The 24,238-nt window shown below is 33.5% G+C and overlaps 1 protein-coding gene across 1 annotated transcript in view; it reads left to right on the top strand.

The window, feature by feature from the left end:
* LOC134532345 (calcitonin gene-related peptide type 1 receptor-like) overlaps positions 1-23,311 on the top strand; it is a 164,990-nt gene extending 141,679 nt beyond the window's left edge. Inside the window, exons 10-11 of the mRNA XM_063368770.1 lie at positions 1,178-1,358; positions 22,809-23,311. Of these exons, the coding sequence (XP_063224840.1) occupies positions 1,178-1,358; positions 22,809-22,928 (301 nt within the window). The 3' untranslated portion in view covers positions 22,929-23,311. The remainder of the gene's footprint in view (positions 1-1,177; positions 1,359-22,808) is intronic.
* The last annotated feature ends 927 nt before the right edge of the window (positions 23,312-24,238 follow it).

The raw sequence follows: 24,238 nt of genomic DNA, 5'->3' as shown, positions 1-24,238 counted from the left end.
CGCCATTTTGGATTATCACGTCACGGTGGTCATCTAGGTGTCAATTTTCTTAACATTTCTAAAAATTTACTCTAAATTTCCCATATTTCCTAGAAAAATCCTTATTTTAGGGAAAACATTCCTGTGCCAGTAAATACATATATAACCTACTATTATGCAAAGGCCATAAAATACATTAGTCACGAAACCTTCTCTTAATATAATTCAATTGTCATAAAAAAAAATATCAAAATTACAAACAAAATGAGTTTCCTGAAGTAAAAGAACACTAGTTGTAGTGCACTGCTGATAAAATTAAATAACATTATGAACTGTGCGTTTGCGTTCACGTATGGAACAAGTTTATCTCGAGCATAATGGGGAAGTCAGCTATTTACCTATATGTTTTTGACACTAATGGTTCGCGGTCCATTTTCTTACTTTTGCCAATCAATTGATTTTAAGAACATTAAATCAATAAATTTACTTATAATAGAGTAAATTATTATACTACAAATAAAAACGTGTGAAAACATGTAAATACAAAAAAAAATTCTTATTTTTTTAAACGACCAACAAAAGAAAAGAAAGAAATAGAATTAGAAATAGAATATTTCATGTTTATTTTCTGCTCAGCGTTGTAACAATGTAGGAATCTATTTTCACATGTGAAATTTTATCCCTAAAAATATTCTAACTTTATTTCAAGGTACACAGTCTTTATTTTTAAAACACATGAAAATATTTAATTTCAATATTATTTGTGTCTTGTGATGAACAAACAAACCAGGCGAAATTGCAAACTTTTTTACGCTAATTTAATATTTATTTTGCTACATAGCACTATAATCATTACTGGCTTCTTGTTTTGTCTTTAAATGTAATATTGGTCGATGTTTTTTTAATGCATATGTACCTGTTTCTTTCTCGTTTACATTTCAATTTAATATATAATTTTTTTTTTCTGTGATTTGTGGATGAACTAAATTTGAATTTTTTTTTAACTATATGAACTACTAAAACTTCAGCAACAAATCCTGCAGACCTCCCCAGCGCTAGTTACGTACAAACAGGCTGTGTCAAGTGTCAAGCTTGTGAGCGTGCCGAGTGAAGGCACTGGAATCTGGCCTCCGCCGAAGCACGCGCTCTGCAAGGAGGTCCCAGAGTCAACCACCAACAGTGCAGTTCCCTCGCGCAGGAAAGCTGTGCGAGCCACTCTGGTGCTGATCCCCTTGTTCGGCCTGCACTTCGTGGTGACCATCTACAGGCCCAGCAGCGGCATATGCCACTGGGAGGAGTACTACGTCTACGCCGACACTCTGCTGGACGGCTTGCAGGGAGCCTTCGTGGCGGTCATCTTTTGCTACTGGAACAGCGAGGTCAGTCGGGTCTTTCACAGCTCTAGTCATCCCAGTTGCTTCTCGCTTCTTATTTTATGTTATATCAATAGCTAGTAACATTATTAACAAACCCTCTCTGATACTAAGAATAGAATAAGGCATGTATAAAAATAAAAAATGTTCGGACTTGTATATTTTTTAATGCGGATTAGAAGTAGCTTCTTTTGGACGATTGTGTACTACCTTCATTTACTTCTATCGAACCAAAGAATAAGTTGCCATGCCGTCTAAATTTTACCAGGTGACATAATTATCAACAGCTAAGGGATGAATAATCTTAACTTCTTTATCATAATAACTACGAGCTCCTAAATTATTCGATAATAGTAAAATATTTAAAAGCAACTACTTAAAATTTAATTTTTAAATTCATATGTTAGGATATCCATTGGTTAGTTTCGTTTATTCAATATATTTTCAGTAACATCTATAAAGTCTTTATAAAATATGTTTTGAGTATTTAAATATTAGAATAGTTAGTTAAAATATCTCATCATTGTTTTGATATTAATAAATTTTAATAATTTAAAGTTAATATTTCCAAGATTACTTTTTTAAGTAAACTAATTAATTTTCGGTAGGATTATTAACGTCCTTTCAACCACTGATGTGTTAAAAATAAGCTTGTGGCTGCCTCAAATTTTCTCAAATACGTGACATGATCTAATTATCGAATTCACAAAGTCATAATGATTTAAAGACCTTTCAAGACAGCCTGAATACTTCAGTATCACACTTGGAATCAAAACCGATTTTGCAAAACACAGCAAGAATATGATTGATTCGTGTACAAAAGAAGAAATCGATTCAGTTACTGCGGATGATTAAAAGGTATAAAAGGAAGTAATTCGACCTATTTTAGCCAGTATAATGACGGAAATGACTAATGATCTTCATCAAGATTTACAGTCTGTCCATGCAAAATATCTGCATGCTAAAAGAGCCGGACTTTCGCATGAAATGGAAAATGAAGAGATATTTAACCCAATCACTAGTCATCTTGACGAACTTTAAATTATGGAAAAACCGCCCAGAACAACGAAGACAGATTTTGATGAGATACCTACTGTAAAGTAAAGGAAATATTAATCAGCTTGAGAATAAGAGGAATTTACGAATACCAAGTTTACCTACGTACAAGTAAAAAATTACGGCCAAAATTAAGATATTCCACGAGTCAGAATAATAACACGACTTATGAAGTGTTCAGAAATCATAATAAATTATTCCTAGGCACTAACCTTTTTGCCAGGAGATATAATTTGTGTAGTCGATTACAAAATACATGGAACACCAGGTCTGTAAGAAAATTTTTGCAAGGGTATTCTCACGAGAATTTGAAATAATACAAAAAAACGCGAACTCATGCGCATTTCTGCGATAACGATCCAGAAAGTGGTGTATATATATAGACGAAGATCATTAAACAATTCGACATTTTCTTTAATCTCTTCATCGAACTTGCAATACATGTAGAAGGTTTAAACAAGTTATAAAGTGGTCAGAACATAGATTTTTGGGTATTGGGCGATGAATTATTCAATCATCGGAAACTGCTGCTGGATTTGCTTAGTGCAGAAACTATTCGCACACCAACGAAATAGTCTTCATACTCGAAAAACTGAAGGAAGCTGCATTCATACTATGAGTCGAACCGAATCGAATGCATATTTCATCAGCCTGCATTACCTTCGAAACATGGACATGATGATTTATTCAAGAAGAAACTTATTGATATAATGTCATCTTCGCAAACGACAAGTGCTTCAATAAATGTGGATGGTCATCAAAATGTTTAGTGAGTTTTCTTGAGTCAAACATGTGTAATCGAAGAAGGCGTTTGATGTAACCAAGGCCAGAGCAGACATTTTGAACCATAGATGTGTACCCACGCAAATACAAACAGATGTCGGCAAATAATTCTACAATGTGACGTTTAATGCTTTAATGAACATGCATTTCACTAAACACTACTCGACATTTAGTAATGTCAAAGCCTCCGTAGTTGAGAGGTAAACAATTTGCACTTCAAGATGTGACATGAGTTCGCGGCTAACTGATTTTACAGGTGGCTGGATTAGTATATCATGTCGTTCCTTATCATCAAATACTTTTTCACAGTGCATTCTACCACGAAAAACAAACCTTATGACTTGAAGGTGTATCTACTGCTTCAATCCGTTTTTACCAACACGACAAAGAAAGGTCTATTAAAGCGTAAACTTAAGTCGGTGACATTGTGCAGATCTCCAAGTAAAAATATTTCTTCCATTAAGGTTTCACTGAACTACTAGCGTGACACACTTACGCGAGTCGGAGCCGAGGACTTAGGGGAGACTGGGATTAGTTGTTACAAATTTAGAATATTTATCAATTGATCAGTAATAAATACTGATATAACTATGATATTTAGTGTACATATTAACTTTACGTCTCTTCTTTAAACTTGATAATAAATTTGTATACAAAATGTTTTTGAGTGAAAAAAGTCGGGTTTTTTTCCTTTTATGCAATTTGTAACAATATGCCCCAGAGCAGGGTTAGTTGTTACTCAGAAGGGGCACATTGTTACACCAACAAAAAAATGCTGAAAATGCAAAATGGCACGTTACTTTCTTAAGAAGTTAACATTAAAAGTATTCACTAATGCATTGAATGTAGGGGAGACCAGGGCAATATGATCCCCAGGGGCAAAACGATCACCCTTGGTTTTAAAACCTGTAGGTGCTGCTATCTAGCTGCTAGCATGCACACTACTTGTCTTTGATAGAGAAGCACTGTTATGAGAAGTTTCGTGCGTTCCGGATTAACCATGCAGCTGTAGACAACAGAAACCCATTTTATTGGTGAGCTGATCTAAGGTAAGCACACATTTCAATAATTTTTTATTCTTAGCATATTTGCTTAGTATTGCATTGACTTGTATTGTCAAAACACGCGGGGAATATACATTTAATAGACAATAGTATGAACAAAAAATCTGTGACGGTTGGATGCAGATGTCCGAATGAAACAAACTGTCGCGCTCCGGGGCAAAACGATCCCGCAGTGGGATCGTTTTACCCCGCGGGGATTATTTTGCCCCTGATATTTAATAGGTGTTACTTGTGTATTGGTTATCTGTCTCTGTGTGTCTACAAAATGAATTACACGTGAGCTACTTGAATATTTATACTTATTACCCATTTTAGAATTGAAATTATCTGTTGTTTTTTATACAAAGGCTAAATAATTACTAAAAATAATTTACTGCATGTTTACGATTATAAATAATGTTAATTTTCAATATTTTAATTTGTTTTCGTATATTTTAGCTTGTCTGCATCAAAGTTTTGTTGTAGTGAGTTAACAAACTGTATACCAATGAAATTGTAGAACTAAAAATATGCATTGTTCTTAGAAATTTAAATAATAACCTTTAAAACGTCAGCCTATAACACTTTTATTACAACACAATTCCAAAATTGTCTTATTTTTTAATGTTTGGATATATTGCTAACACATTTATCATATCATTATTATTATGTTGCATAATGTTTATTTTCAGGATTACAAAATGGTGCGTACCTACAAACGCAAAACAACTCGCCAAAGTTGGGGAAGTGAAAACATGTCAAGTGCCATTGAAGCTGTACGAAATGGCATGGCTGTAAAGATAGCAAGCAGGAGATTTGGTGTCCCCAGAATGTCACTGAAGCGCCGAATCACTGGTAAAAACATTGATGCAACATCAAATAAAATTTTTTTAGGTAGGTTTAGACAAGTTTTTAACGAAGAACAAGAACAAGAGTTGGTGAGTCACATACTTCAGATGGAAAACACAATGTATGGTCTAACTACTCGTGATGTGCGCAAGTTAGCATTTCAGTTGGCAGAACACCACAATAAGACGAAAACGTGGAGCTACAGCAATACTGACAAGCAGTCCCTACAAAAATATGTTAGTGAATGAAAAGAAGAAAAAAGAAGACGAGGAACAAAACCGAATGCTAAGTTTCAGACCAAATCAGTTCTCAAGTAGAAGAATAAATGAGGCTGTTTACAAAACAGCATCCCTAGTCAGTTTCATGTGGATATGCCACACCAAGATAATAGTGAGGATGACGATGATCCATTATGCATTTACTGCACTGAAGCATTTCTTCAATCTGTAGCAGGTGAGCCTTGGGTGAAGTGTCAGTCGTGCAAACAGTGGGCTCGTGTAAATTGTGCAGGCATTGAAGAAGATGATACAGTTTTCTGTTGTGATTATTGTCGCCATTAAAAAGGGAATGTGAGAAGGATTTGTTTAGTGGTTAAAACATTATTTTGAAAATGGACTTAACTTTAAAAACCAATATGTCATGCCAGTTCTATAGTGAAAATATATTTTTCTTGATGATTATCAACATAATTACAAATGTTGTAATATTACTGCATAATTTGTTAATTTATTTTGGTTGAAATTCACCTCTGTATGTGTAAATTAAGTTAAGGATCATTTTGCCCCATACTCCGGGGCAAAATGAGCTTTTTGCATAATAAGATTTAATCACTCTCAAGGATTTTAGTTTTCATGTCATAAATATTTAAAAAATTCGTAAGTTTTCATTGATTATGTCTTCATACACAAACTAATCCTCACATTGCTTCATGCACTGATAAATTGGGAATAATGCTTTAAAGCTTAAGGGGATCATATTGCCCTGGTCTCCCCTAGTACTTTAAAAAAACTATAATATGAACAACTGTTCTTCAATTATTTCTTCATACATAAGACATAGAAAATTTAAAATAGCGAAAAACCGCCAACGTTGATAATGATAGGCCTACCGTTAAAATATTTTCAATGAGTTATAACAAACCACTTTTTAATTGAAGCTAAATAATTTTTACCTTCTAATTAAAATCACTGAAATCAATGTCTTCATCAGCTTCGCAGTTGCTGCACTTGTAGAAGGCGTTCTGTTTAGCACAATTAAAGTGTGCCCACATAAGACACGTTTTACACTGGACCCAGTCCTCTCCTGACTTCCACTCTGACCAAGGTCCTTGACATTCTAAGCAAAAATAGTCATCATCTTCTTCTGACGATGTGGATCTTCTGGGTCTCTTTTTCAGTTTTCTATTCGTCTTCCTAATATTCCTGCGTAGCAAATCGGACTTCCAAGATTCCTTGAGGGCTGTTTTCTTCTTTTTCTGTCTTCTCTTTCAAATTCCTCGTTATGAAGAGCTTCTTTGACTGGAGTTGACGTCAGGTTCAAAGACTTCCTCGTTTTTCTATTTCTTGTTTTTCCCTTTCTGTCGCCTGCTTTAGGATAAGGCCGTATGTCCTGAAGTGTGATGTCTGCTCTGTTTTCTGTCAATTCCTTTTCTTTTGTATCTTTTGGTTGACTAGGGCCAGGCTTGTTCCACGAATTTCCAGGTAGGCTAAGTTCAGAAGATAACTTTGTCTCTGTTCCCGTTGAATATGGTAGGCATGATTGCGTTATTCCTAAGGCCATCATTTCAATGCTGGAAGATGTGTTTAAGGAAGCTTGGTCGTTACCATTTGAACCAGTTAGATCAGGAATGTTAGGTGAAGTCAGGTCATTTCCAGCTCTTAATGGGCGGTCAGTTACCACAGAGGGAAGGAATTTGTCGTCACCAAATATTTCCTTGTTAAATGGCCAAATTCCTGTTGCCTGGAACCCCGCTTGAATGTTTCCTGGTGTAGTAGCTAAGGGCAAAGCTTCTTTTACAATTGCTGGAATGTTGTAAATACTAATCGTTTTTGCTGGATTCGATTTCATCCAGGAGTCACAAAATGAATTGTAGAAACGTTTGAAGGGTCCATAGACAGACCTGTCCAATGGCTGTAGCCGGTGGGTTGTGTGTGGAGGAAATGAAAGCATAATAACTCCGTTAGACTTACAAAAGTCAATAACTTCCACTGAAAGATGTGCAATGTGGTTGTCTAGTAAAAGTAAGACGGGTTGTTCATTTGTGCAAAGTGTGTGCTTAACAAAGTGCTTAACGAATTTCAAGAACTATTGTTTTGTAATCCATCCACTGTGTGTGCTTTCGCCTACAGAACCAACAGGACCATTAGCTACAGCTATCTTACAAGTGTCTCTGTAAAATTTTCTCGGGAATATAAACATTGGAGGAACTGAATTCCCATTTGCACTGACTTTGAATACCATTGTTACTAACTGTCCTCGTTCTGCCGAAGTAATGGCACCAAATTGATTACTGCCTTTAAAAGCAATCATTTTGCTAGGACGCTGAACGGTCGTCACGCCGGTTTCATCAACATTCCATACGTCTTTTGCTTCTAAATTATACTTTTATAAAATGTGTGCTAAATTATTCTGGATCTCGTTCACTGTGTGCCTATTGAAGCTTGTTGCTCTCCCAAGACTTGTTGCCTGTGGTGTGCGAATGGAAAGTCCTGGATGTATTTTCAAGAAACCTTGAACCTAATCAACAGAGACCATGGCGACCTCCGACCAATTGTGAGGGACAGAAATGTTGTTTGCTACAGCATATTCAGATGCTAGGGCTCTAACATCCTTGGTAGTCAAACCGAAAAGTATTTTAGAACTATATGTAATGTAATCAACTAACTCAATTTCTGTTTCTTCTGAGAAAATCTGTCGTGGTTTAGTATAATCCATTTGAATTGGCGTCGCTGGCTTACCACACATCTTCTTTTGCTTTTGAAGAAATCGCTGAAGAGTCATAAAATTTATTCCATGTGAAGCTGCAGCTTTCCTGATAGAAAGGTTTTTGGTCTTAACGTCTAACGCAGCTGCTTCAAAGACTTTTATCTTGATGTTTCCTCTCTCTGTCTTTTTACGACGTGTATGAACCATCTTTCGCGTAAATAAAAAATATTTATAAAACCTAAACTGGTTATTTCAATTTTAAAAAGCTGGTAGGCGTTATTTTATACGACTTAGACCTGCATGATAAATTAAACAGTAATAGGCCTATTGACGAAGTGTGGGCGTGTTGCAAGGCAAGCTCTGCTCTGCGACATCGTTATAAAGCAGAGGGAGTATCAGTCAGTATTTTAAATTTGAGTTTAATTATAAAAGTTTTGACAGCATTCAGGCATATTTTAATTTAATATTTATTTTAACTTGTGGAAAATTTCGTGGTAGATAATTGATTTACGTAGGACAGCCACACATGGCATACCTACCTAATAGTAGGCTAATAGGAGACAAACACTTATAATGACAGAATATTTGTTAATTAAGCATATTCAATGCTTCAACGAAGTTACATGTTCAGAAAGTAATTTCAAACAAAACAAAAATGAGGCCTAAATAATTCCAATATGACGACTGACTCTTCCTCTTAACGTCTCGACCACTTCAAGATTGAGTATCAATTTGTATTTAAGGAACTCAAACTGATGAACACATAGACAGACAGTCAATAAGCCTATTTGATAATACACATCCCATCTCATCACCATAAATAATTACTTAGATATTCATGGTATAAAATAATTTGCAACAGAAGAGACATGTTGCTAAATATATTACGTTGAAATGAACATGTAAAGTGTTATCACAGAAATATACAAAGTAACAGGTGTGAAACTATAAGAACAGTTTAAATGCGCGTTTCAGAAGGTCGCTGTTATTCACCCTGAAATGGTTTGTCTCATAATAGGCTGTATAATAAAATAGTAGTGAAAAGAACGTAATATACCTTCACTCAAATAATTTTACAAGTGTAGAGACCGCATTAGGCCTATTATAGAGCTAACACTAGCGTGTACAGAAATATATAGATGCATTATTGGAATAGGAGCATGTTGTTACAGTGAGTGGCACGTTGTTAGAGTGTAACGTGCCCAAAAAATAATGTAACAACTAGCCCCAAAAGCAGCCATTGCATGTTTCGGTTTATACTAGACATACTACATTGGGTAAAAATGCAATGAGAGCTACTATCGAAAGCTAATATCTACAGAGTCTCAGTACATGTGCAATAAATGACTTACCAGGATTTATCTTCAAGTATCAAACGATGGAATAAACAAAAAACCTGCCTAAACACAAAGGAAGAACACACTTTTGCCTGTAATCCGAGAAACATGCGAGATAGCGTTGTTACTCACACACGATTAGCCCGTCTCCCCTACTAACTCGAAGATTTGAATCACGTGCCTATTCGGGATGGTTTTCACGCCGAAGAGATTCAGCCTAAAACATATCCCGACACGTATTTGGTGGAAAATATTCTCCAAAAATAAGTATATAATTTTGATTCATCGGTGGCAGATGCGGAAATCAAGATATGCTGAAGACTTTTAAAGTTTCCTTCTTGCTCTTGTAGCGGTAAATAATTGATTTAATAAGTAATGTTTGTACAAAAGTGTTTTGTTATTTCTTGAACCTGGAACTTTTTTTAAAGGAAAATGTTAATTTAGGTAATATTTAATAAAAATATGTCTGCTCAAATAAACTTATTTTTATTGCCCCAAGATCGAAACAATGGTGATAATAATTTGAAAAATCAATTTATTATCAGAAAGTTTTGGAAATGTTTTTTTTTTTCAAATTTATTGAATATTTAGTTTAATAATTATAGATTTTTAATATGGCGGCTAAGATCGATGGCAAGAAGGTGGATGCTACGACAGTTGATGATATGGTGATATGCACTAGTGTATTCTAACGTGAAAAAAATAAACCAAGATGGTGGTAGTATACTATAGAAAATTGAAACAATTTGGCGGATTCAAGATGGCCGCCAAGACGTCATACTTGTTGGTGAAATATATATTCCTTTGGCATTTGTGGTTGGAGTCAGTCTGCCAGCATACACCATGGGAGAAATACCCATCGACATTTTTAATAGAAGGATTTTGCTTGATTCAAATTGAGGACTCCATGGTCAATGATATAAATGATATTTAATTTTTTTAATGTCATTAAAATTGTAATAAATTTTGAAAAATATTTTGTAAATAGTTTTTTGATTAAATTTATTGTTTTTCAGTATCGTGAACATGCCATCACAATTTAAAATGGTGCAATTGAAAACATTAAAAAGGTTAAATAATCCCAGATGGAAGCTGTGGCCTCTTAAATCAAAATGGGGGGTAAGTTCTACAAAACAAAATGGCTGAATCCAGGCTTGCAGAATTTCTAGAAAACAAAATGGTCAAATCTAAGTTAGAAGAAAGTTTCAGAAAAAAGTTACAGAATCAAAGATAGCTAATGTCTTTATTCCAAGATCATGGCCAGGGTCAAGGTCATACAAAATGGTGGTGGAGTATAGATAAGGTTCCAAGTTCAGCATCATCCAAGATGACGGCAGTCACGTCACAATCCAAGATGGCGACTTTCTCCTCGCTCCTCAGCTGTAAATCAGCTCTCTAACGGACCAAATACTACAGAAATAAAATGTTAAAAGCTGTACATGTGTAACAAAAGATATATCAACTTTTTAAAATGAAAAAGTGATGGCTTATTTTAATAGAACTCTAACATACATATTTATTTTTTTTAGTCTTTTTATACACAAAATCTGTTCGTAGAATATGCAAACTATTAATTTTGGTTATTTGAGTGAGAGGAGATATTTTGCAGTTCAAAACCGATTGTGCAAAGTTAATGCTAAAAAAAAGAGTGCTATGTATGCTAACAAATATTAGTCCCGTTTTTAACTGTCGTAAATAAATAATTTAAGATTATAAAGATACAATGTATTAGTGGACATAACAACCAACAGCATATATATATATACTCTGCTTTAATGAGATAAATGGAATACAATGATAGCAAGATTGTTGATACATAATAAATGATTGGTATCGGTTGGATACACTGAGAAAAAAAGTGAAATATTCTGCTTGGGTTAGATGTGTAGGATACAATTGGATTCGAATGGTGGAATATAATGGGTAACTATCTATGGCATACGATATGATACGATTGTAGGGGTATGATCTGATGGAAACTATTAAAGGCTTATGACCGGAGAGAGATGATTGGAGTTATAAGTTTTAAGGGATACGATTTGAGGAATACGATTTGAGGTGTACTAATTAAGGGATACGATTCGAAGAATACGATTGAAGTGATACGTTCGGAAGGATACGATTAGAGGAATACGATCGGAAGGATGTGATTAAAGGGATACGTTATGAGGGATACGTTCGGATGGATACGATAGCAGGAATACGATTGTAGGGATATGGTTAGAGAGCTACGATTAGATGTAAATGATTTTATATTTATTATCAGAGGAATACGATCAAAGGGATACAATTAGAGTGATTCGAACGGATAGATAGGTAATTTCTGGCAAGAATTTAGTGGCTTTTCCCATGTGCTCATGGTTATATTACACTATCGTTTACTCAATGGAATTTTCAAAATCTCTATGAGACATTACACTGTAGTCGAAGTTTTGTTTGGTTTACGGAATTTCTGTAACCAAATCATAACTTATTATATAATAATCAGGTGACAGTCAAAAACATAAATCATATATTTCAGTCGATTATATGCCTTAATAGAGCTGAGAAATACCATTATACAATGCAGACTATACATAAAATCAAGGCAATAACTTAGTAACCTAAAGTATCCTTCCTCCTCGTTCGTTCTTGTGTGAGCATCATTTAATCAAAATAAAAAATTTTATTTAATATAATTCGACACAATATGTAACGAAACCTGCCAGTTAAAAAGCAGAACTAATTCGAATATGTATTATCTTTTAAATGTAAAATTAACTCCTGCTGATTGATTATATACATTATTATTTAAGTATTTGTTCCTATTTAAAAAACTGAGTTTGCATCTGGTATTAGTCACAGAAGATAATAAGGATTCCTGAACGTTGCTTGCTGTGGTAATGATAGGTCTCTGTTGTAGTTATTGCGGCAAAGAATTTACTTAAAGAAACAAGTATAAATCGCACCCCACGCGATGCCTAATCTCTGCTATACCTTGCGCAAAGAGTTTATCTTAAGAAAATATGATATACCCCGCCTCAAACGATACCTAATTTCTGCTGTACCTCCGGCGGCTGGGTTCATGGAGGAGGAGCATAAGGCCATCTGGAATTCTGATGTCACGGCGGCCATCTTGTATGACCTAGAACTAGTCCTCTGACATTGACCCCAGTGGCCATTTTTGTTGACGTCACGACCGCCATTTTGTTTTTCCACCATATTGGTTACTAGAAATTTCTGCCATATAGTTATGTCGTTTTGTTTTCTAGACCTTTCTACCATCATGAAATCAAATGCCCCATTTATAATGTTGCACTTTTTGTACGGTCGCATCTTGAAAATACTTAAATATTAGGCTAACAAATTTTAAGTTATAAAACATTTAAATAATACATTTTTTATTAAAAAACATGGTTCTAAAATTTTTACATTTGCCCGTCATATCAAAATTCCGTATTTTTTAAACCTAAAAAGTCTTGAAAAAATTTTTAAATTTAAAAAAAGTTACTGAAAAGAATTTTTGTAGTAAAATTGGTAAAAAGGTACTGGGTGCGAGCCCGAAAAGGGCAAAAAAAAAATGGCAATGGATCCTTTCTCTAAGGAAGTCACCAGCAGACTGACCTCCCAGCACTAATGCCAAGGCAGAATTTACATCAGACAGTATAACATCATAGGGCCTTTTTTTTTGTCTGATGGAGGCTGCAATGTTGGATCCGACATATTGTTTTCTACTGCCAGAAGGCGCAGACGTCACATTTGTATAATTTTTACGTGCTAGAGTGCAGTATTATTTTTTCCTTTGACATCCACCATCTTGCTTGTTGTATTGGTCGCCATCTTGAAATTCTGTAATTCTTAAGCTATAAATTCGGGGAATATTCCAAAAATCATCAAAAAGAAACACTCCTTTATTTACTGATTGATTCGATCGATTACAAATCTTGGTTTTATCGTTGACTAATGCAAAAAAAAATTAATTAACATTACCAAAAAAATTGAGAGTTTCAAGAACTAAAATCAACTACATTAAAAATCCCTTAAGGCACAGCCTACAGGTTTAGGTAGATTTCGAAGAACTTATTTATTCTGGAAATATTGTGGAAGCTTCTATAATCTTCTAGGACATTTTAAGAACTTTATGTACATTACATATTTATGTTATCCAATATTACAAAATCATCGATTTAATATTTGTTCATTTTCCGTGCAATGAAAATATTACGAATATTTTTAGCTCAATACATCCAGCATTAAATATTTAAGAAAGCAGCATGGAATAGCTTCGAATGAATGAAGTATTATATGCCAAATAAAGGTAGTTATTTAATTATTTTTACCTTGAAATTATATTTCATACCTTGCACTAATAACGTGGTCGTAAAAAATTTGCTTTGCCCCAATGTTTAAGATAATATTCAGATGGTTTAAAATAAATTGAAAAGAAATTTATACAAAATAAGTTTTGAATATTTTTAAATTTCAACTCATGTTTTACGGTAACAATTCGTTTAATCACAAACGGTTTTAGCCAAAGTTATAGATGAAGTTTAGGATTCATAAAATAAATTATAACAGATAAGATAGTATATATATTTTCAAAAAGTAATGTTTTTTTACTTATAGCTCTAGTTAGTTCCAGCCCTTTCCATAATGCTTGGTAAAACAAAACAAAAAATTTAATCAATAGTTTTAGTCAAAATTTATACATTTAAACAAAAATAAGAATGGATTCGATAATGTACTGGGTAGGGAAGTTTTATTTATTCTCTCATTCTAACCACAGTTTTTAAACCCCTTGATATTAGTTTATATTATTAAAAATTCCTTCAGACAAAAATATTAAAATTTATAAGATTTTCAAAAAATTTTAACTGAATTTATAGTGTGCCAACTAAGGGAGTTACTAACTTTTTATTCAACCCCTGTTTTTCCCGTCCCTTGCAGCATGGTAGGTTGTATAAAAATTAATTCAGACAAAAGATGTAGATAATAATTCACAGTTTAAAATAATAAATTAAAAGCAAAAAAATTCTTAAAATTTTTTTTGTTTAAACGCTCTAAAACGAAGAAAATAAATGTTTCGTTAAAATTTTTAACTATCAACTTAACCTTATTATAGACAACTAGCTGCAACACCCGGCGTTGCCCGGGCTGAACACAGGGTGTAGTTAGCAATTGTCTTCTTAATATGAATGTCAAGTGTAAAAATTAATTTATATAACTTTCAGATCCCGACAGACGTTGTTCTTCCAGTTTATAGTTATTTACCTGGTCTGTATGTAATTTAGACTTTATAAAGCAATATAGAAAAACGCTGAAAAATAAGAGATTACTAATATTGAAAAGATTGCATTACGTAGCTAATGCTTGGCCGGCATTGCAATGCCTCATTAGTTTTGTTTTGTAATATGTTTGAAGTAGTTCCACATATACAAATCATTAATTCAGACAAAAGATGTAGATAATAATTCACAGTTTAAAATAATAAATTAAAACCAAAAAACTTCTTAAAAAATATTTTATTTAAACGCTCTAAAAAGAATAAAATAAATGTTTCGTTAAAAATTTTAACTATCAACTTATACCTTATTATATACAACTAGCTGCAACACCCGGCGTTGCCCGGGCTGAACACAGGGTGTAGTTAGCAATTGTCTTCTTAATATGAATGTCCAGTGTGAAAATTAATTTATATAACTTTCAGATCCCGACAGACATTGTTCTGCCAGTTTATAGTTATTTACCTGGTCTCTATGTAATTTAGACTTTATAAAGCAATATAGAAAAACGCTGAAAAATAAGAGATTACTAATATTGAAAAGATTGCATTATCTAGCTAATGCTTGGCCGGCATTGCAATGCCTCATTTAGTTTTGTTTTGTAATATGTTTGAAGTAGTTCCACATATACAAATCATCTTTCCCTCTCTATAGATATATTTATCTCTATTTACATCTATATACATCTATGTATCTCTTTATGTCTACATATATACTTCCCACTATTTCTATATCTTCTATAGGTATATATAAGTCTGTATATAGCTTTATACATCTATAGGTATATCTCTTTATCTAACCCATTTCATTCTCTATACCTCGCTCTATCTCAACTTATCTCTCCGTCTCTATCTAACTATATATATATATTACTCTATCTCTGTCTCTCTTTTATATTTAATTAAATTGTGTCATCGTGCGCACTTATACAACAAAAACAGACGAAGTGCCGCTCTATAAAATGAAATAAACACATTTTTTGACACGATTCGTGCTTCAATTATTGAAAAATAGTTATACCGTCTCAGTAACCTTCATGGGCATGCACATAACAAATCACCAAAATTTCATCGCAATCGGATGAATGGTATAGGAACGCATACGGCACAAACAAACGAAAATTAAAGACATGACAAACGCATCAAACGATGGTGCGTTTAAAATTAAAGGCAACTCTATCTATTGACGAAGTTAAGAACATAACTGTCATTAGCGCCTTTATTTTACTAGCTGCTGTGAGCTCCACTAAGAGGACTGGTCTCACCAAGGAGAAAAATATTAATTTGCCAGGCCTTACTATGTGTATGATCGTGTGTCAGACATAGAGAAATGAGACTCACTCACTATTTGTATGTCTATGAACTATAATTTTTTCTGTTATAAAATGTAATTATCACTTTTTCACTCCCTTAAGGATGGAATATCATATTAATATGGGGTCTATGTGTTAATCCAGGTTATAAGCTAGCTGTAGGCCAAATTTCATTCAAATCCATTCAGTAGTTTTTACGTGAAAGTGTTACAAACATACATCCATCCATACTTACAAACTTTCGCGTTTATATATTATTAGGATTTATATGATCATAAAAGCTTGTCGCGAGGTTTAATTACCTATCAGTATTTAATTAAATTAAAATTGAAAATACTATAAACTTAGCAGATCATTTTACATAATAAAATTAGTACTAGTTTAATTACAAATCACGCGACAAGATTTAATGATCATATAAATTGTATATAGGTAATAAGGTATAATTTGATAGTTAAAATTTGTAAGGAAATTTTTATTTTCTTCTTTTTAGAGCGTTTAAATAAAAGCCTCTTTTTTAAGTTTTTTGCTTTTAATTTATTTTTTATTTTGAGTACTCTCAACCATCCCTTTCATTTGATACCCATATTGTAGAAGTGCATTAAAAATAACTACCCCGCTATCTTGGATGGTCCGCCATATTGGATTTATAATGATGCCAAATTGTTTTCCGATTTACTCTCAACAAGCCCTTTCATTTGATATCAATATTGCAGAAATGCATTAAAAATAACCATTCCTCCATCTTGGATGGTCTGCCATATTGTATTTAGAATGATATCACACACCATATCGTGCATTGTCATCCAAACTAAATGTGTATACAAAATTTCAGCTCAATCGGTTGAAGATATCTACTTCAAAATTGAGTTCAAAGATTCCACCCGAACAAACATACTTACATACATACATTGCAAGTTAAATAAAATCTTTTAATAAAAAAGAACCGATTTAACAGATTAAATGGTACGTAAATTTATAATTTTTTTTACTGTACCCCTTTATTTTTAACCCCCTGCAAAAATGGTTCGTCATATCAAAATAATTTTTACAGAAAATGTTTTATTTAAAAATTGCTATATTTACAAAAAATTAAACGGATATGATAGTGTACCTACTATGAGAGTTATACTTTTTTTAAATTGTACTCCTATTTTTTTAACCCGTTAAAGAAATGGTTCGTCTAATAAAAATATTTTTCAGACAAAAGTTTTAGATCAAAAATATAAGATTAATACACGGTCCAAACGAATTCAATGTTGTGCTCACAAAGGGAGCTCTGCAGTTATGGTTTGTCGTATCAAAAATTATGCAAACAAAAGATTTTGGTATAATGCCTACGAGTTTTAATACGCTCAAACGAAAGTTATATTTTCCATGTTATAGGAGTTACAGCGTTTTTTTCTATTTTTTAAAAAAAAATCCCCATTTCTACTTCTTTGAATGGATATGGCCCATTAACGAGTTCGACCGAGATTTTCCACTACATGATTACATGTATCAGTTTGTAAATGAGTTGTGAATAATTGCGACATTTATCGTGTCCAAAAAATTGTTATATATATGTATATATATGTATATATATGTATATATGTGTATATATATAAACTTTTGAGGTAACAATGGTTTTGGGGTCTATGGACCACGAAACGGAAAAAAGTATATAAATTGTTTCTGAAAGTCGTGTCACGGTAACTGCTACAATAGGTATATAGTATATAAATTATGTTATAAATTTTAGGTATTCATATTTCAAAGAAACACCACCTAAAATTTATTACATAATGTATACCCTACTACAAGGAAATTACTAATATCTCGATTTTGCAGTCTTGTTAGATTATCATATTTTCTACACAGTACAGAGTACTCGCTTTCGTTTAAAGGACAATGATATATTTCATAATACCTTTCACTGAACATATGCACAAATGTATTGCAACAAATGATAAATTTTTCTCCCGACGAATGCGCATTTTCTGATGTGTCTTTTTTTAATCTTCTATAAAATATAAACATGTTTCACTGGTTTTAAATGTGTTCAGAGTTATTATTACAATTGTTTGTTACGTAATCACTAATTTTCAAGTTTTTATGCGGTACCAGTACGTATATTTGGCCTTGGAACACCATCAGTTTTTGTCTCCTTTGTTTTTGATTTCACTGATGCTAAAGACACTACACTTTAAAGTCTCATCTAGTGCTGTCGGTGACATTGTTCACCTTTAATTGTATTTTCTGGAGTTGTCAGCGTCGTTGCCGCCGTAATATCCGCAGCTGTTTTATCTAGATCGGCGATGTCATCGTCGCAGCCATCTGTGACCCCGACGAGGATGGTGCTACTTCCATCGAGATCGGTGTTAAAGATGGTAAAGATGCCATCGAGGTCTTCAACTTTCAAGTCCGAGTAAAGACAAACACTGTCAAGTAACTGTCCTCTTTCTTCTACAAATAAAGACGAACTGAGTGTCATTCCCAAAGAAAGTTATTTATATATTCATGGGCAACAGTCACATAACATTGTGGAGCCGATCAAATTTAATTTTCTACCTCCACAGTGTTACAGATTACCACCAACGAGTTATTACCTCGGTTTAAGACACTACACATTTGCACTGTGACAAACCAATCGAATGTCATTGGACATTTCCAGTTTTCATGACGTCTAGCATGCTGTGCTAGCGTAAAGGTTAAACCACAGAATTTGCAAACAGTTTCTTACTTGTGCTTGCCAGTAGTATATAATAGCCTATAGCTCAAGCACCGGGGGTCTACAAAAAACCTTCCACACTCCACTGTTACAGGAAAGCCAAAAAGTCAACGTCGCCCTTCCCTGTTGCGTGGGTATAGGATCCAGTTACCATCAACAAGTAATAAGGTGGCATGGGAGACTATGGGGCTCAACATCTAACAAAATATTGTGTTTAATAAAAATAACATTTACTTAAAAATATATATCACTTGCATACCTAATTTGCTTAAATACCTTGAGCACCTATTCTGTTACGAGCTCTATCAATAAACAAGCATATTACCATCCTCATACTCCTATACATGCAACTAGTAATAATATTGTAATACATTAAAAAAAAAATCATATATTAAGAAACTAACAGTCCACTAATGAGTCCAACTGAGCAACGTAACATAACCGCAGCGCGCTACTTGATTATACTTATGGTACCATGTATTATCTCTCATCTGTCCCACGAAAAGGTTATTATTATTATTATCTTGAAGTTAATAAAAATTAAATCAAAGTTAACCAAAGACGACAGTTTCTTCGCCGTGACTGACTGCACGCGAGTATCGTAGTACTAGGTCCGATTCAACTCTCAATATGTCTTGTAGCCGGGGAAACTCTCATGGTGGTGAATAATGCAGTTGTTTGCCTTACTTTGTGTTGCGCTGTGCTGTCATGCCGCTACCTCGGCGCTCGCCCGGGCCCGGGAACTCGCCGACACTGCTCGCGTCGCGTGATGCCTCTCGCCATACCCTGGGACTTCCACTAGCCCCGAAGACGATACTTGCTCGGCCGCAAATCTGCAAGGCCTCGCCGCTACTTCCCCATGTGCCCACTTCGGCGTCCAGATCAGCACTGACACGGGAAAGTTCGAAATAAAAAAATATATTACCTGCTACTAGAAATAAATAAATCTAAATTAATTAATCATAACAAATAAATACCGTTAACAAAACATAGGTAACCGGGTGACGCCGTTACCACCCCAGTGGTAACAAGCCGGTAATGGCGATGGGTCCTGTGTGAGGGCTGAGGTGGGGTCAATGACCGTCAGACTTCTGATGCCACGGCGGCCATCTTGAATGACGTGAACATGGAACTTTAACATTTATATTGAACTTTTACCTTAACCTTTATTTTGGCGGCCATCTTAGATCCGCCATATTGAACGTCACACACACTAATGTTGCACTTATGGTTATGCACACCATATTGGATGTAAGTGACATTATTGGCGCCATATTGAATCTTAGATGGTTGCAGTTTTCATTACGGCTGATATCTTAAATTTTAATAACATGTCCGCCATATTTGATCTGAGGTCACAGCCACTTTTTTTTTCGATTTTGATATCATTTCCACCATTTTGTTTTCGTCTGCTGGAGGCCGACATCTTGGATTTCATTATTTTTAATTTTGATGTTTGTTCCTAGAAATCCCTAGCATAGCTCTGTCTCATGCACATAATGTCGATGTTCCATTATCTGCTAATGTTGTGGTCCTCATCGATATAATAAATTAATTTTGTTACAAAACATAATTTTGAATCACTGTGATTCAAAAAATGAAAGTTCAGACCTCTAATTTGGAAAACATACACCTTTAACCGCACGACCATCAATACATTTTCGGAGTGAGAATTAATTGATGTATATTAATAAGTAACACAACTTCAGATTTGTATATTTTTATTTGAAGGAATAATAGAATCACTGCTAAATGTTGTTGACGCCATAAATCTTTATTATCAATACTTGATACCAGAAGCGCTAGATAAAATATATTACAGCGTAAAAAGCGCAACCATCATCTCCTTTCAGTAATAGTTTCCAGGAATGCTAGTGTCCCGTAGAAAACATGCTATCTTTTAGAATTTTTGTTGCCGCCTATTTGTTTGGTTCGTAGATGCTAGAGTACAGTTTTGTTTATTTCCAGACAGTCAACTGTCTTGGTATCCGCCATCTTGTCGGAAACCTTGATCGCCATTTTGAAAATTCGTAATTATTAGTTTAGAAATTCAGGAAAAATGCTAAAAATTATCAAAAAATTCAGAAATTTATTTACTGATTGATTTGATCGGTTTATGTCCTTGGTTTTATCCCTGAACTATGGAGAAAAAAATTTATTTAAAAAATATTTATTCAACTTAGGTTCCTAGTCTACAGCTTCTAGTAAGCCATATTGGCTGACATCTTGGAAATTCGTAATAATTAACCTGGAAATTCGGAAAATATATAAAAATAATAAAAATGCTTATTAAAATAATGATCGATTCGATAACCTTCATTTTATTCTTCTCCAGTGATAAGAGTAACCAAAGCTTAAAATCAAAAGAAATTATGTTTCCCACTAACTTTCGAGGAGTCTATTAATCATTCTCTCTACGAAAAGCAACTCTATAAAAGATACATTTCTATGAAATAAATGTGTTGTTGCTGTGCCTACCATTGATGTATAAATTTTTGATGTATGGAATACTTTCCAACCAGGACTTGTTCAACGTTAGGCGTCTCGGAACCATTATGTACTTCTCTACGATATTCAACTAATATTTTTAATGGGTCATGTACAGTGTCATGCGTATAGGCCACGCATCTCCGTACTAAGAGTTATTTTTCAACGATACTCACGAAAATTTTAAACTGTTCATGCCAAATATCAGGCGTATAGACTCGACATCTCCGAAACACAAGGCCAATCATTACCTGATTGTAGTCTCTACTACACCAATTTCACGAAACTACCACATCCAACAACTAAAGACCACACAATATATGCAATTACACGCAATGAACACACAATACACACAACGGAAATGAAAATAACATGCCATGCACATGCTGTACACCCAATGAACCTGCAATGCACACACCAAGCACGCAATGGACAAGCACACTTTGAACACGCAAAGGACGCTGAATAAAAAACATACTTAACATGCCATGAACACGCAATGTACACAACTAACACGCAATGCCACATACCGAACATGCATTTAACATGGAATGAACACACCGAACATGTAATGGACATACAATACTCACAATGAACATGTAATGTACATGCAATGAACATGCAGTGCACACACCAAACAAAAAATCGTGACAACCCAGTCTTAATTAGAAATCATATTTCGTGAAATCAAACAATCGCTTTTAATTTTATTTAAATGCAGGTAAATAAGTCATTATTTTATGTAGTCATCTTCCCTTAGTTCTTTGAGTATGGTGGCTACTTCGTTGAGGTGCGAATAGTTTCCTGCCCTAAGCGGAAGCAGCAGCAGTCTCAGACGATCGACAATATGTTAGGCTAGCAGAAAATAGGTTTTTGTGAGCGTGTCAATAAAATGCATCTGTAAAGTCGAATTGGTGGCCTAATGAAGTTGTGTAGCTGAGTTTGCTAATTTTGTACGCTAAATATTTTATATGCTTATATTTTAGCGGCCGAAAAAAACATTTATTTGAACAATTATTTTTTGTGATTTATCTATTTTTAATGGCTGTTTATTAATAAATAAATAATTCCTATTATTTTTCAATTTTATTAACATACATATTGAAAATGGTTGGGTAAAATGCATTAATAAATTTATTAATGCTTTATTTTTTTTTTGTTTCTGGGTTTCAATATGTCAAGTTGTACTAAATTGTCTTTTTATATGCATATAATATTTTTTGTTGCTATTTTTAGGGTGTTAAATAAAAGAGTTCATTGCTTCGGAATATCAGATAATTGTAATGTTGTAAAAAACAATAATATAATTTTTTTTAAAAAGATAAACATTAATTATACTGAAAACAATTTAGTATACAATACTACAAACAAAAAAAAATTACGGCTCGAGTAATTTTCACTACAAATATTATCCAGCAACACTCTAACCAAGCACACGCCTCTCGTGGTTTATTGACATGAAAAGCAAAGGTTGTCAATTTTTTCCGATAAATATATGTGTTATTGTTTTCCATATATCATTTTACAACCTTTCTAAGGTAGGTAGATAAAATTACTATTAAAATTATAAGCATTCTTGTACGTTTTTAAGTTTAACGTGAGTAACATTTTGGAAAGTATATTTGTGACATTAATGGAATAAAATATTTGTCTGAATGGATAACTGGTAAAATTACCCATATCGTGTTTTCAGATTCGCTCCAATTTACAACGCTCCTACAAAGTGTGGGTTGAAAGGCACTTCGTGGGACAACCAGCGACGCAGAACACGCAGCATGCAGCGAGCCCTACCACATCAAGAAATGATTCGTGAAGGCTTTATGTGTGAGAAAATGAAGAAATCTACATTATTCTGTGAGTGGACGCTAAATATCTTCGAGAGCAACTAAGCTACAAAAATGTTCCTGTCTAGATCTGGGAATCATGCGTTATTAGCCTTGATATTCGTATTGTTACATTATTCAAATGCTTTGCAACTTGTTATAAAATATAAGATCCTATTTCTTTCGAGATATATATTACATAAAGTCATTTCCTTTTATTAATTTTTTTAGAACAAAGAATATAAATAAGGTCCGTATTATGCTTTATCTTTTTAAGTTGGATCCATTAATAAAACAACTGTTAGATATTAATCGAAACAATACTGAAACAAGTCCCAAAATCAGTTTGCAATAAAAAATTTAAAAAAAAAAACTTGTGTTTATATACTTTGTGTATAAAACTTAATTTAATTTACTTTCTAAATGAGTTAATCTGAAATAACCTCTATAAAGCTATTTACACTAAACGAGATATAAATTGATAACATTAACTGTGATAATGTTTGGTTATACGGTATAACCAATTCTTATAACTTAGTCATTTATATCACAGTAATTCAATCTGGTGTTATGATTTTTGAATTTTATTTGTCCTTAATATATAGTTACTTATTCTAAATAAGTATTCCTAAAATTAAAATAACAATACATTTAACCTACAACTCGCGGCTTCGCTCGCGCAAATAAGTGTGAAAAATATATTGTAGATAAATGTAATTTATTAAAATTATTCTTAAGTTAAGCAATACACGCGTCATAACTTAAAGCTATATAAGGTTAAATATATAAAAAAACATTTGAGGTAAAAAATTTGAAAATTTGTAGTAAATATTATTTTGAAATATGTGATTTCGAATTTTATGTCCAGTTCAAATTATCAGAGACATAATTAAACTTGATAAAATAACACTCATTTACTTTAATCTCCATAAATATACACACTTTTTTTAAATTGTAAAACACACGCCTATTTTATTTTAGGTAGGGGATGTATGGGGAGCATTGATACACTGATAATAAACTGAGAAGACAAACTGTGAAAATGTTTTTTGGGCATCAATAGGTAGCGCTACCATAGGCGTTATCGCTCTGAAGAAGGTATCTCTGATTAGTTGGTTGTAGATTTGTAATGGCAGAACATTCATTTTGATCTCCTCCCAGTAATTTTTCGATCACGTGTGCTTGGCGTTTTTCCTAAAGAATTTTTCAATGTTCGACCATCTCTTACTGTTGAAAGGTAAGCTTTTATAATCATTACAATATTACATGCTCCTTAAAACTACATCTGACCTTCTTCACA

This window comes from Bacillus rossius, chromosome 5 (assembly GCF_032445375.1).
Source record: "Bacillus rossius redtenbacheri isolate Brsri chromosome 5, Brsri_v3, whole genome shotgun sequence".
NCBI classification, from domain to species: domain Eukaryota; kingdom Metazoa; phylum Arthropoda; class Insecta; order Phasmatodea; family Bacillidae; genus Bacillus; species Bacillus rossius.
Note: the sequence above shows the minus strand (reverse complement) of the source record. Positions and strands in the feature narration are given on the sequence as shown.